The following is a 14277-nucleotide window of genomic DNA, read 5'->3' on the forward strand; positions in this document are numbered from 1 at the left end:
GAAAGAGGCCCTTTGCAACCTCGCACTGGCTTGCTTTAGCCGGCCTGTGAGGAAGTCCCCACTAGGAGTGTGAGATTCCCCCCCCCCAACTGAAGCTAGGGAAGCCCCAAACGGGCTTTATACTTCAGCTGAGAGGAGGGGCCTGAAGCCTGGGGAAGCTCCAGCCACTTATTTCAACTGATGGGAGGGGGGAAGAGGGGATTCCCTCCCCCCTCCCATTTGAAGAGGGAGGAGGGGAGAGGGAAACTTTGACAGCTGAAAGCTGAACTTATCAAAAATGCACCTTTGAGCTTTCAAAACTTCCTGCCAGCTTTTTCACCTGATGGGAGGGGGGAGGAGGGGATTTGCACACAGGTACGTAGTGACAGGGGTGCCACCTCCTGCTGGGAGCTGCCCCAGGTGAGAGTTCCTCCACCTCTTTCCAAAGAAAAAAAAGCCCCGAGGAAAGGTCATCACAGTAAACAATGTGGAGTTAAACTACACTGCTTTATTTCACCAATTTATTATTTGAGTCACAACTAGGGATTCCAGACCCCCGGTGGGGGCGGGAGATCCCCCACCCCCACTCTCCACACCCTGCCCCCACTTACCTAACCAGCAGGGGGTGCGCACCTTCCATGCGCAGCAGCCACCAGGATCAGGCCCATTTTGGCCTGGATCAAGGCCATTGCGGAGCATGGGAGCGCTCCTGCGCTCCGCAGTGCCTCAAAACAGACCTGTTTTGGCCAACATCGGGCTTGTTTTGAAGCGCTGTGGAACGCAGGAGCGCTCCTGCGCTCCGCAGCGCCCAAAATGGGCCTGACCCACAGCAAAATAGGCCCATTTTGGGGTGCTGCGGAGCGCAGGAGCGCTCCTGTGTGACACAGCGCCTCAAAATGGGCCCAATCTGCGGCAAAATGGGCCCGTTTTCAGGCACTGTGGAGTGAGCGCTCCCATGCTCCGCAGCACCTCAAAACAGGTCCATTTCGGCACGGATCGGGCCTGTTTTGAGCCCCTGCAGAGCCTGGGTGTGCTGCCAGGGGCTGCGCGATGACATCACTCCTGAAGTGACATCATCACGCTTGTGTGGACACGCGCGCACCCCCCTCCTCCCAAGGTAAGTGCCAGGCCCCCTATCCCCTGCTGGGAGGTTGAGGGGGCCTGGCAACCCTAGTCACAACACATCTATGCAATGTAGAAACTAGGGATTATCAGACTTTTCATAATGTCACACTGATAAGTCTCATATCTACACTAGCATATGAAAATGTAGCAAAATATATGCTGATTTGAACACTATGAAATTGAAAACATTCTACTATTACACATTTTAAAATCTGCTTTATATGGATCTGGAAAAGCTGATGCTAAAACATATCAAGAAACAAAAATACCCTTTTCAAACTGAATTCTTGCCCGTAAAGTTAATGAGGTGTATCAGAACAGCTGTGAGCAGAAAAGATCTTTTCTGCCTCTGCAAGCCACCTCAAAACTGGTTGAGGGACCACTGGAAATAGTGTGGACTCGAACACAAGGCACAACGGGTTAAATGAGAGATGTGCATAGATCACAAATTTCCCATTGCACAAGTAAAAGTGCCTTCTGCTCATAAAGGCACCTTTCGGTCCAGCGTAATATATTTGATGCACCACATTAAAACATTTTCATTACATATGAATTCTGAAAATTGATGTGGATATAAATGGAGTCAAACTGAAAAGCAAGTAATAAGCTGGAATGTTAAAAAAAGCACTTCAATATATTAAACAGGAATCTATAACTACTTTGGTAACAAAATGTTAAGCGTAAAAACACTTAGAGCATTTCCCCTTATTTTTGTACCAATTACTGAAATATACAGGAGGCCATTTTAGGGTACCAGAATCTGAGGCTGTTCCAGACCAGGATTTACTATTGGCTCTAGGTAAGGTGGCTAGTCAGGCTACCACGAAGACTTTGGTATGGCTTATGTTCCTTTCTTTGTTTATTCTGAATAAAGTTATACATTGTTTATTTAAAAATGGCCCCCAGTATCTTCCTGTGTGATTTCAGCATTATACAATTACAATCGAGAGATTTTGTTTTTAAAATTTGGAATTTTTAAGGGGAAAGTATACCCATGTAGGCACTCACAATTAAATCTTTCTTTTCCCCCTTCTTTCTCCCTTGAAAATCTAAAGCCCTGTTAATCCCCTTCATACCAGTACAAATTGTGAGGAAATATTGTGAAAATATTAGGAAATTATTAATTTTCCCTTGTCTGAAAGAGGACACCATCTATTTTGGAAAAGCCAGAATAATCCACAGATAGAAATTCTCTGGATATCAGACAAAATTAGCAATTTCCACCAATGCCCCCTTCCCATTGCAGATCCCCCTCACATTATTCCTCAGGGTTGTCTATCCCTAGAAGCAGCATTTAGGCGAATCAGCAGGCTACAATGAGGAATGGAGGAGGCAGGAAAGTTCTGTTTTGCTGATGGAAAATTTAGTCTGTGTTCATCTCAAAGGTTTGATGAAATCCATTATACACCTATATTGTGCTAGAACTGGCAGGGCTTGCTTTCCTTTTCCCTCTCTATAAAATTAATGATGCTATCGAAGTTTGTACTTACTTCACTCAGAGTACAAACCCTGGCACCTTATAATATATACAGTGTGAGACAAGTTAGGTCCTCATTACACAATATGTGTAAAGCGAGTTGGGTCAGGGGTTTGTGTGAACTGACTTGTAATATATATATGTGACCAGGGACGCACCTTTAAAAGTTTCAATTCCATGGTGGAGCATGGTGTGGTGGGAGGAGGGACTTCAGCCTTTCCCTCCTTTACACCCTGTGTTGTTTTCACAAGCAAAAATCAGCCATGGGATGGCCTTTGTGTCCTGCTGCCAATGTTTGCTTTACATGTCTCATATAATGAGGTTCTTATTTGAGCCAGAGCCAGTATTGCTTCCCTCTCTTCCTCCTCAGTGCTTGATGGAACACGCAAAGGATGCATAATATAACAATAATAACATTCGATTTATATACCGCCCTTCAGGATGACTTAACACCCACTCAGAGCGGTTTACAAAGTATGTCATTATTATTCCCACAACAAAACACCCTGTGAGGTGGGTGGGACTGAGAGAACACCAGAGAGCTGTGACTAGCCCAAGGTCACCCAGCTGGTTTCAAGTGGAGGAGTGGGGAATCAAACCTGGCTCTCCAGATTAGAGTCCCGCACTCTTAACCACTACACCAAACTGGCTGTCAAACTGGCTCTCACCAAACTGGCATACCAGGCACAAGGAACCCTGGAAAATGTAACGTACAGTGTACCTGCTACTCATACTAGGGATGTGCATTGAAGTATTACCTAATCAAATCACTAAATTAAAAGGACATTTTCATTAATGTCATTAGTGAAATAGAAACATTCTAGATCCTGGGCACCAGGCTTAGAGTTCACAGAGATCAGAAGAAGAGCGAATCAACAGATAATATAAATGACAGGGACTTTTTCAATCCACAGAATTACAGCTGATTACAGAGTTTCCAATCAGCTGATACGGCCATCTTTCTAAAATGTTGACAGCAGTGACATTCCCTTCAGTGCCTTTGGGACCGTTCTGTTCTCTAGCACTATTTGCTAGGAACAAAGGCCAACATTTTGCAGGCATTCCATGGTACACTTCCTCCCATCATGCAATCCAATCAGCTATAGACAGAGACATGTTAGAGGATGTGTGAAACTTTTCTAAAGCAGGGAGAAAATGAATGGGATGGATGTGCTGATTTTCGAAAGGAAAATGGTATAGCAATAAATGGTTAAAAACCCCTCTTTTCTTGTGCTTTTGTGTTGTAAGCACCTTTGGCTACATTTCAGTACCTCCTTCAACAACCTCCAAATTAAGTGACAATGAAATGATCACAGTTCACATGTAGTTTAATCCTTATAATAACCACAATTCGTTTGCAATTTTTAAAATTTTCTTTAAAATAGACATGTAGGTTTGCATAGGAGCTACATCACTTAAAGTGTGTGTGTGTGTGTGTATGGGGGGGGGGGCTTTCTCCCATGCCATAATCCAGACAGAAATTGCTTTTTCCTGGATAGCTACTAAGTCCAGTAGCAAAAAGTACAGGTCTACTCTTAGATGGAGCAGACTGTGTTGTGAAACTTTTTTTAAAATACGTACGTGACATATCTTTGCGTTAATTACATTTGCCCACTTTATATCTAGTACTACAGATATTGTGTTAATTTATGACGCTGCTCGCCTAAATCCCAATGAATCAACGAGCTTACCAAAATGTAACTGTGAATGGCAAAATGTCATTCTAAACAACCAAAGAGAATTCATGATCTGGCAGAGTTGCGTATCCATCGATTCTGCATTGGTTTTTTGCAGTTTGAAAAAAAATGAAACAGCAAGGCCTTTGGGAAAGTGCAAATATCAACTGATCATTATGAAGACAATGTATTTTTATATCTCAAATCATATATGATCTCAAATGACAAACTTGTTAGCTGTTGAGTTTCAGGAAGCATACCTTACATGTACTGTAGATCTTTTTGAGAAATACAAAGACATGCGGCACGTTCAACACAGAAGACATACTGAAAAGACTTAAGTGTGACACAAAAGAGGGAAACAGCTAAATTGTTCTTTAGTTATACTGAGTTAAATATTCAGATATTATCATTCTGTGTATCAACATTTATTAATTTTCACTACCATCTTTCATGGCATCCTTCTGGAATAGCTGGCTGGGAAGGATATCAGGGAGCCATCATGTTTCTGAGCCAAGCCAGCAAACTGGTACCAAAAGACATTGTTGAGGACTCAACACAGTTGCACTTGTGCTATGGGGTTCTATCCTATCCTGATGCTAGTTAACATCTGCATGAATTATGAGGAAATTTCCAAAGAGATTCATTGTCATCCTAATGGCAATCTGCTTTATTTCTCCTTTTCAATATGACAAGATGGAGCAGATGGTCTAAACAGGTTTTTGGAGGTAGTTATGAGGTGAACAAGCACCAATAGACCCAAGTCTAATCTAGTCAGGACTCAAATGCAGTTGGTCGATGGGAAATGAGAAATCAGCTTCTTTTGCGGGGGGGCGGGGTGCACACCTTCTGAAAGAGGAGTTTCTAAACTTCAGCAGGCTCTCCTTGAGCCACCCTCCAAGTTTGGACAAGATTGCATTTCAGAGGTCCGAGTTACAGACTCCCAAAGCAACCATCCCTAGGAAACTTCCAGTAGATAGGAGTCACAAATGCCAATTGACTTGCATGGGCTTGCAGCAACTGGCAGAGCCCTAGGCTAGCCCAACACCCCACAATTGAATAAGAATTGAAAGGGGGAAAAATAAGACAGAAGAGTGGGCCTTAAGGAGCCCAATAAGCTTGGTCCCAGAGCCTGACTGCAGCCCTGAGACTGGGTTAGGGCAGAGCCCTAGAGCAGCCCACCCATCCACAAGCAAATAAGAATTGAAATTAAAAAATATTAACTGAAGAGCGAACCCTCAGCCAAGGAAACCCAATAAGCTTGCTCTAAAAGCCTTGCTGCAGCACAAGTCCCAAGCCTCTCATGCAATCTAAAAAAAACTCCCACAACAAGCAGTTCCTCCCTCGGTAACCAGCTGAAAAGTGAAACCGCGGCTCAGCGCTGGGTGTTATATTTACTGCTTGCTCTCATAGAGAATAATGGGAGCTCTCTGGTTGGCAGCCAGAGCTGCCTATCAGGGTTTTCAGAGCTAAGATTGGTGGCAGCAGAAGGTCTGCAGGTGACTCCCCTACACTGCCTAGAGAATTGATTGCTCAGCGCCAGGATGTCTGGATTCACGGACCAGTGAACTGATGAATTGGTCCAAAAGTTGTTGCGTCCATGAAAAACACGCATCCTATGACCTGCCTGTTTGTGAATGCCAAATCGAGCTGGTCTGTGTCAAAATGTTGTGCTTTTTTTGGTCCAAGCCCACCTCTACCGCTAATTATATCTTCATAAGAACATATCCTGCCAGTTTTGAAGGAGCTATAGTAGCTTCCAGTTAGTTTCTAAGCACAATTAGAAGGGCTAGTTCTTACTTTTAAAGCCATGACTTTACTTTGAACCTTGTATCTTAATTACTGTCGTCTCCTATATGAAACAGATTGAACGTTATAATAAAAATCCATGGCACGGATGAGTATGTTCCCTTCTACTGAGATAAGATATGTGGTGATAAAGGACACATGTTTTACTGTGGTGGCACCTTGATTGTAGAACTCCCTCCTTGCCACTATACTTTTTTATTGTATACTTTCAGGTAACAGATAAAAACACCATTCTCTCAAACTTTTAAGGTTAACTTTTACAGTATTTATGATTGCTTCTGAATTTTAATATATATCTTTTGATCTATGGTTTTAGTGTTCTTTGTAATTTTAGTACCGTTTTTAATTATGTTAAATTTAATCTCTGACTATTGGTTTTCATTTGCTTCTATTTTGAAATTTTAAATTACTGCAATAACTGTCGTAATGTTCCTTATCACTGGGTCTGTCAGTCTGTTCCTTATCACTGGGTCTGTCGGTCTGGGTCTGTTTTAGTAGTTGTAACTTCTTTTCATACACTGCTTTAAGAACTGTACTGCTGGGAGGCAGTCCAAAATGAATCAAATCAATTAATGTAGAAGGGCTGTACAAAGGGTTTGTTCCAGCAGCAATGTAAAAAATGTATTGTCGAAGGCAAATCCACAACAACCAATGTAAAAAATGGATAGAGATTCAACAGCCTGCTGGGGTAGCACCATAAAATGGTATGTCCCTCCCTTCTACCTGAAAGCCTGCAGTGTGAATTATGCTGCATGTTTGAAATGGCTACACAGAAGCCCAGTTTGCGTGATTCTTGCCCTTCAAAGAAACAAACTAGAAGTGTTCACACAATAAGGTATGATGTGAAAAAAATGCATAGCATGTGGTGGAAGGGAGGAATTTACATCCTTCCTTTATCCTATTACTGCAGTATTACCTCCTGCTGAATCTATAAAATGGAGCCCAGAAAAAATACCCCTGTTAAAAGTATCATTCTCTGATAGCCTGGTCACCAGAATGGAGTGCTTAATTCTGATATGAGAACTGAATTTCCATGCACATTCACAGTTAGAATGTGCTACTAAAGCCCTCAGGATTATCTGCATGGATATGGCATAAAACTAGTGTAAATCCATGCCTTTTCCATCTAGGCATCAGGGTAAATTTCAGTTACACTGTTGCACAAGCAGAACATCTTTGGATTTTGTTTCTTTCTTGTGCAACACTCTAAGGCAAGGAGTAAAATTGTACTTTGTTGAATAGAAGACACCTTCAATGTCCTAAAGGGCATATTTGGATTCATCTTGTTGACAGCAATAACAAACTGTCTAATCAAAGGCTATTTCACACATTATGCAAAATCAAAACATGGTTTACAACTGTACTCAATATATAGTCAACAGGGTACTGCAGTTCATGTATTTGTATGCTACTCATATACAAATATTTCACATATTCAAACCAGACATCTAAAAGGTGTATATCTCAAATGTAATGTGTGAAGTAGTGTCACATGGTTTGTTGGTCTCAAAAATGTTCATGTGGAGCAACTGTAATGCATTTAAAACAAGATCCTACAAAATGATAAGACTTTAAGTGATTATAGGTGAACATTAGTTTTATTTCTAAACGTATGACATGGAGAGGAACTTGAGTTCTAAAATACTTTTTAAAAAACTTGCTAACTTAGTAAGATTAAAGCAATACAGATTTTTTTAACTAAAAGTTCAGTATAATTAAATTGTTCTTTCATTATAAGGCTCTCCATTATAGTACACGTTCTGATATAAATACATTTTATCCTATTTCTTATTTGTAATAAGCATAATTACTCTTAGTTCACAATGTGACGGTCAAACTTGGTCCATGGTATATCATTTCAGAAAGTAAAAGTCTACATGACTGAATGTTCCTTCGTAAAACTTGTTCTTCCTACACAGAAAATTAGAATATCTAGGAAAAAGCTATGTTAGAACCCTTATAGTACAATCCTAAGCATAGTTACACCCTTCTAACGTCATATGTGACTTCCATAGAATGAGAAGGAAGTAGCTTTGCTCAGTATGGCACTGTTAGTTTCTATGTATGGCTTCAGTCAGACATCACATTTAACCAATATTAAGCTAGGATGTGTGTGCTTACATGTGTGCCTTGCTCTCCCTTTCTGATGAGAAGAATCCCAGTGAGAAATGTACTGTGGTTACCTAAGATGTACAACTCCAGACACAAAAGTTAACTGGAGATACATTCACCACTTCCCCAGCTGCAATTCTAAACCAGGCTTAGAAAACTTCTAAGTCAATTGAAGTCTGTGGGCTTAGAAGGGGGTAATTCTGCCTTAGGATGACACCATTAACTACAGGTAACACATGAGCCTGCGTTGATATGTCATAGGTAACTAGGGTTAGACTGCAATCCTAACAATTTGCTGGGAGTAAGTCTCATGAACTAAAATGGGACTTACTTCCATGTAGACCAGCTTATGAATGGTCTCTTAGTTTCTAGCTTGGGATTCTTCACATGAGAAGGGAAACGGGAAGGAGTGAGAAGTCAAGCAAACACACTTGAGCCCATAAACAAGCCAGGTTTGCAAGTACTTCAGCTTAATAAGGTTAAAATCAATGCCTAAATACAGCCAATATTTCTAATCTACTATAAAATAGAACCCATAGGTCTACTAAGGACATACAGTTTTTTATTGGGGCAAATTTTTGTATGGAGAAGTATTTATGTTACGTGGACTCCATGTGCAATCTGAAGAGGTACTTCCTAGTACCACCTCAATGAGAACTAGGTGATGGAAAAATTCTTAGCTAATGCTTCAAAAGAGGGTATTGTATTTTCAAAAGTTAATTTTAATTGCTATTATATGGTTTATATCAGACATGGTTTTATATGTCAGTGGTTTGTGACATTCTCTTGTTTTGACATAGATAATGAAATCACTCAGTTAAAAGTTAGAAAGAATTTTACTGTATGAGAAATACTGAGCTACAGAGCAATTTAATGTATTTAGTTCTAAAACTGTTCTCGGATACAAACCTGGAGTTTTAGTTATTGTTTCATTAACTTCTCTCACTCCTTTACCTACAAGTAAAAAGACAAATTATCATTTTTATGAACATACTGTTTTCTATATAGAATGTTGATACATAATGCTTGATTGAGGCAATTGTGTGTTCTCCATACGCCTACCATTTATAGCAGGAATAACTAAAATCTGTAATATATTTCATATTCAAGCAATATAATTCTACACAGTTATCGAGGGGAAAAAAGAGAAATCTCTTGGGAGTCCAACATTGTATTGAAGCAAGCTTGCAGAAATAATTACTGTTCTCATTTCTAAAAAATGATTGGTTTTATATCAGCAACGGTGCTGTAACAGAGAGCCTTATACTGGTGAGGAAGATATTGTACTTATGTGTCCATAATTATGTTATATATACCCTAGAAACCTGCTGTTAAATTACTCTGAGCTAATGGCATAAACCAAGAACAGCCAGGACAATGACAAAGCTTCACAATACATGCAAATGGTGGCCATTGGCCAACCATTGCAGTGCGTGCTATAATTTGGACTGGGAAAGAATGATAGCATGCCACTGGTTGGTGCTGCTATCTTGGGATGGTTTTGCTGCCATATCTATTAAGATCAGGGAGGGGAGGGAGCAGTAGAACAAGCCAGATCCAAGACAGATCCAAGCCAGGCCCATTGTCTCCCATCAGCAACTCTCTTCCCCTGCTGTCACTTCCTGGGCTGGTGGGGGAAGGGAATAAGGAGGGACTGGTGGTGCCAATGATGTGCTGATGTCAATTCCAGAAGTGACATCAGAGCATCATTCGGTGGGGGGGCTGGCGAGCTCCCTCCCAGTCAGTCTTCAGCTAGTTGGCAGCCAACAGCCTGCAACCCTAGAGGTCTCTCATCCTGCTCCTAGCCAGAAATGCCGAACATGCCTACTGCGTCTACCACTGTGATATCACAAACCATGTGATATTCCATATTCCACAGTGTGCATATTAGCCACTTCATCTTAGACTTTGGACTACTACCCTTATATGAGTATTTAATTAGGCTAAAATAATATTTTTCCATACAGCATAGGGGGGTGGAAAGCTTACAGAACATTAGCATTGCACAAGGATCACTTTCAAGATTGGACTAAGTCAAATTAGGGTCCGTGCTATATTATAAATATTTAACAGCACCCTTGCATGAAGAATACTTCTTACTTTTGAGTTCTCCTAAGATTCTCCAAAGCTATGATGTTATCTTATTCCATGACAGTAGAATATGCAGAATCTAAAATTGTGTTTCCATTTATGGGAAAAGTTAAAAATAATGACAGGAGAATGATGGTGCTCTCTGTTGTGCAGCACAATTCAGGTATGGAATTAGTGGAGCAGGAAAAGGGAGCTTGGCTTGTGCAAGTGAAGATGATGGCATAGTTAGTATAGGTAATGAAGCCTCAAAGAATAGCACAGATCCACTGAACAAACCATCACCCACTTGCCCAAGTATAACTATTTTACTGACTCAACCATGTATACTCATGTAACAATTGTGGCTGCTGCCAGCATTTTATCAAAATTAGAACAGTATAAAATTGCTTCTTCATATTTTGTTTACTGTTGTCTTATGCAACATAAGATAGAAATATCTAGATAGTCTTGGTTTAGTTCAAAGAATGCATCCTAAAATGTATTTCAAACTGTTACATCATGTTCAACAAATATATTTCTTTTTTATGTTGTTAATGATGATGTTAGAGGAACTATGTATAAAATGCTGCCTGTTAAAATGCCAGCACCCAATAGTCAATTTTAGGCTGTAAGTCTAGGTACAGTGGATGAACAGAGATTGCCTTCAAAAATTTGAATCAAATGAAATCCTGAGGGATCTTATTTGTACAGGGATATTTTTTTAAAAATGTCAATAAATAAATTAATTTCTAAAACAAACATACTTGTTTATACGAAAACACATAACAAAACAAAAATACAGATATTTAGTTTACTCAGGAATTTTCCATACACCTGTGTTTACTTCTCTAGTATTATATGTACTTTGCATTAAACACTTAGAAACACACGTGAAATATTTTAAGACTGATACAAACTGAAATAAGCAATGTACAACTACAAGAACACATTTTCTATCCATTCCAATTATAATTTTACTTGATCTGTGTTAGAGATCGGCTTAACTATAGAAAATCAAACTGTACAATAAGAAATCTGACAGGAAAGTATAATGGGGCTGCATACATACATCGCTGGACAGTGCACCAACATTACACAATAGCAATCATTTGCAGTTGCATCAAGTGGTCCACACAGGAGAATCCATTTACAAACAATTGCTATCGTGCAATGAAAATGCAATATCCAACAATGTGAGGATATAGCTAAGCAGTATCAAAATATGTAGAGAAACCTGAGGCAGGTCAGGTTCTACCATGAAGAAGGAAGGCCTCTCATTCTTTTCCATGCCTACCAGGTACAAAACTGATAAATACGTGGACTTCTAACAAGGAAGTGGGAGGCAATATGGCTGTGTGAGATGAGCATGCTCAAACATGAACAGTTATAGGTTAGCAGGTGTTTGCCTCTGGCTACAGATAGTCACATATATGTGTTATTAAAACCCTGGGTAATTAACAGAATACTTTCATATATATCCAGAATCTTTATTAAGGTCACTGGTAGAGGGGAAAGAGGTAAGACAGAAGGTCAGCTCCTACAGAAGTGTTCTGTTGGGAAAATGGTTTCCTCTGGTAGATGGAGCCTTTCCCATGCCAGATGCTCATATGAGCCTCTTGCATCAGAAAATTTCTTTCTGTTGGAGGAAATCATTTCTATTAGAGGAAAGGATCTGCGGAATCCAGCCCTCCTTATTTCATATATAAAAAAAGGTAAAGGTAGTCCCCCTGTGCAAGCACCGAGTCATTACTGACCCATGGGGGGACGTCACATCAAGACGTTTTCTTGGCAGACTTTTTATGGGGTGGTTTGCCATTGCCTTCCCCGGTCATCTACACTTTACCCCCAGGAAACTGGGTACTCATTTTACCGACCTCAGAAGGATGGAAGTCTGAATCAACCTTAAGCCGGCTACCTGAACCTGGCTTCCGCCAGGATCGAACTCAGGTCGTGAGCAGAGCTTGGGCTGCAGTACTGCCGCTTACCACTCTCTACCATGTCGGCTCTATAAGCTTACTTTCTCCGGATTGCTGAACAGATAGTAGGCTCTACTTCTTTGAAGTGAGGGAGATTATTAAGAAATCATGAGCACACAAACTGGGACTAATGCAATGGTCCAAGTTTATACAATCAGCAAAATAATATAACGGATGTCTCTATATATAGTTTAACAGCAGAGATGTTCTCTGAAGAGATGCAGTAGACTGGACCGCCTTACTGGGCAAAGTGTAACACAGATTATTCCAAGAAACACTATAGGAAGCTGAGAGGGAAAACAAATGTGATCTTTCCTAAGCCTTTTCTTTAATTAACAACAGATATGAGTAGAGATGGGCACGAAGAGAAAAAAAACCGAACATGATGTTCGTTGTTCGTTGCCATCCACGAACAGGGTCTCACGAACACTTAAGACCATGACCTGTTCACGAACATGTTTGTGGTTGGATGTTCGTGGGGGCCAGCAGGCTCTCCTCTAGCCATCATCCAAATTTGGGAAACTAACAAATATGCCGTGATAAACTAACTAGCACCAAAGGAATCAAATCAAATTTACTTGGTATGTTCAAAAACAGTTAGATGCCAATAAATTCAATACGTGCATACAGATAGCTTACATGAATATAAAGCAAACCGTATTACAGTAGCAGCATTAGTATCAGCATACAAATAGTATAGGCATAGAAGTAGGTTACATGTGCAAAAGGTAGGGCATATTTCAATAACAAGGTCAACAAAATTCCTATGTAGGTAAAGATGTAAAGTGCTTGTGCCTAACAATAGTACTAAATATCAATGAAAAAATTAATGACATGTACATAAGGAAAAGCATACATCAATACTAGCAATAATACAACACATTTCCTATGTTTTTTAAGTGCCAGTGCCTGTAATTGACAGTGTTGTCTAAAGAGTAACCAAAAGTTCAAAATTCATATTCTGACGGTTATAAGTAAACATGGTCTTCAAACATCTCCAAGAAAAAGCTCTGGGCAACAGAAGGATTGGGCAACAACCGCTGCATAGAAGTAGGTTACATGTGCAAAAGGCAGGACATATTTCAATAACATGGTCAACAAAATTCCTATGTAGGTAAAGATGTAAAGTACTTGTGCCTAACAATAGTACTAAATATCAATGAAAAAATTAATCACATGTACAAAAGGCAAAACATACATTAATACTAGTAATAATATACAGATATCAACGTAATATCAACGTTTGGCACATGCCAAAAAGGGTGGACCATTGCTGAAGTTATTTGAAAGAACTAGGAATTACGTTGATATCTGTATATGTTGGAAATCTGTATACAATAACTGCTTAGATGAAGATGTGAAACGAGTGATTGCTGGCTTCTCGTCGCAGTTGTTGCCCAATCGTTCTATTGTCCAGAGCTTTTTCTTGGAGATGTTTGAAGACCACGTTTACTTATAACCGTCAGAATATGACTTTTGAACTTTTGGTTACTCTTTAGACAACACTGTCAATTACAGGCACTGGCACTTAAAAAACATAGGAAATGTGTTGTATTATTGCTAGTATTGATGTATGCTTTTCCTTATGTACATGTCATTAATTTTTTCATTGATATTTAGTACTATTGTTAGGCACAAGCACTTTACATCTTTACCTACATAGGAATTTTGTTGACCTTGTTATTGAAATATGCCCTACCTTTTGCACATGTAACCTACTTCTATGCCTATACTATTTGTATGCTGATACTAATGCTGTACTGTAATACGGTTTGCTTTATATTCATGTAAGCTATCTGTATGCACATATTGAATTTATTGGCATCTGTTTTTGAACATACCAAGTAAATTTGATTTGACTCCTTTGGTGCTAGTTAGTTTATCACGGCATGTTTGTTAGTTTTCCTGCATTTTACTGTGGTACTCTCTTGTTTTCTGGTAATCATCCAAATTTGGTCAAGTTCTCTACTGCACCACTCCCAGAAACCTGACGTGAGCAGGCACCAGGAAAGGTACCAATAATAAAAAATAGCTTGGCCCCAGAGCCTGGCAG

The 14277-nt window shown here is 39.9% G+C and overlaps 1 protein-coding gene across 1 annotated transcript in view; it reads right to left on the reverse strand.

Annotated features, from left to right (window-relative positions):
• CSMD1 (CUB and Sushi multiple domains 1) overlaps positions 1-14277 on the reverse strand; it is a 1321894-nt gene that overhangs the window by 11794 nt on the left and 1295823 nt on the right. The window contains exon 66 of the mRNA XM_054971211.1: positions 9088-9132. Coding sequence (XP_054827186.1) covers positions 9088-9132 — 45 coding nt within the window. The remainder of the gene's footprint in view (positions 1-9087; positions 9133-14277) is intronic.

Source organism: Eublepharis macularius, chromosome 1, assembly GCF_028583425.1.
Source record: "Eublepharis macularius isolate TG4126 chromosome 1, MPM_Emac_v1.0, whole genome shotgun sequence".
Lineage (NCBI taxonomy): Eukaryota > Metazoa > Chordata > Lepidosauria > Squamata > Eublepharidae > Eublepharis > Eublepharis macularius.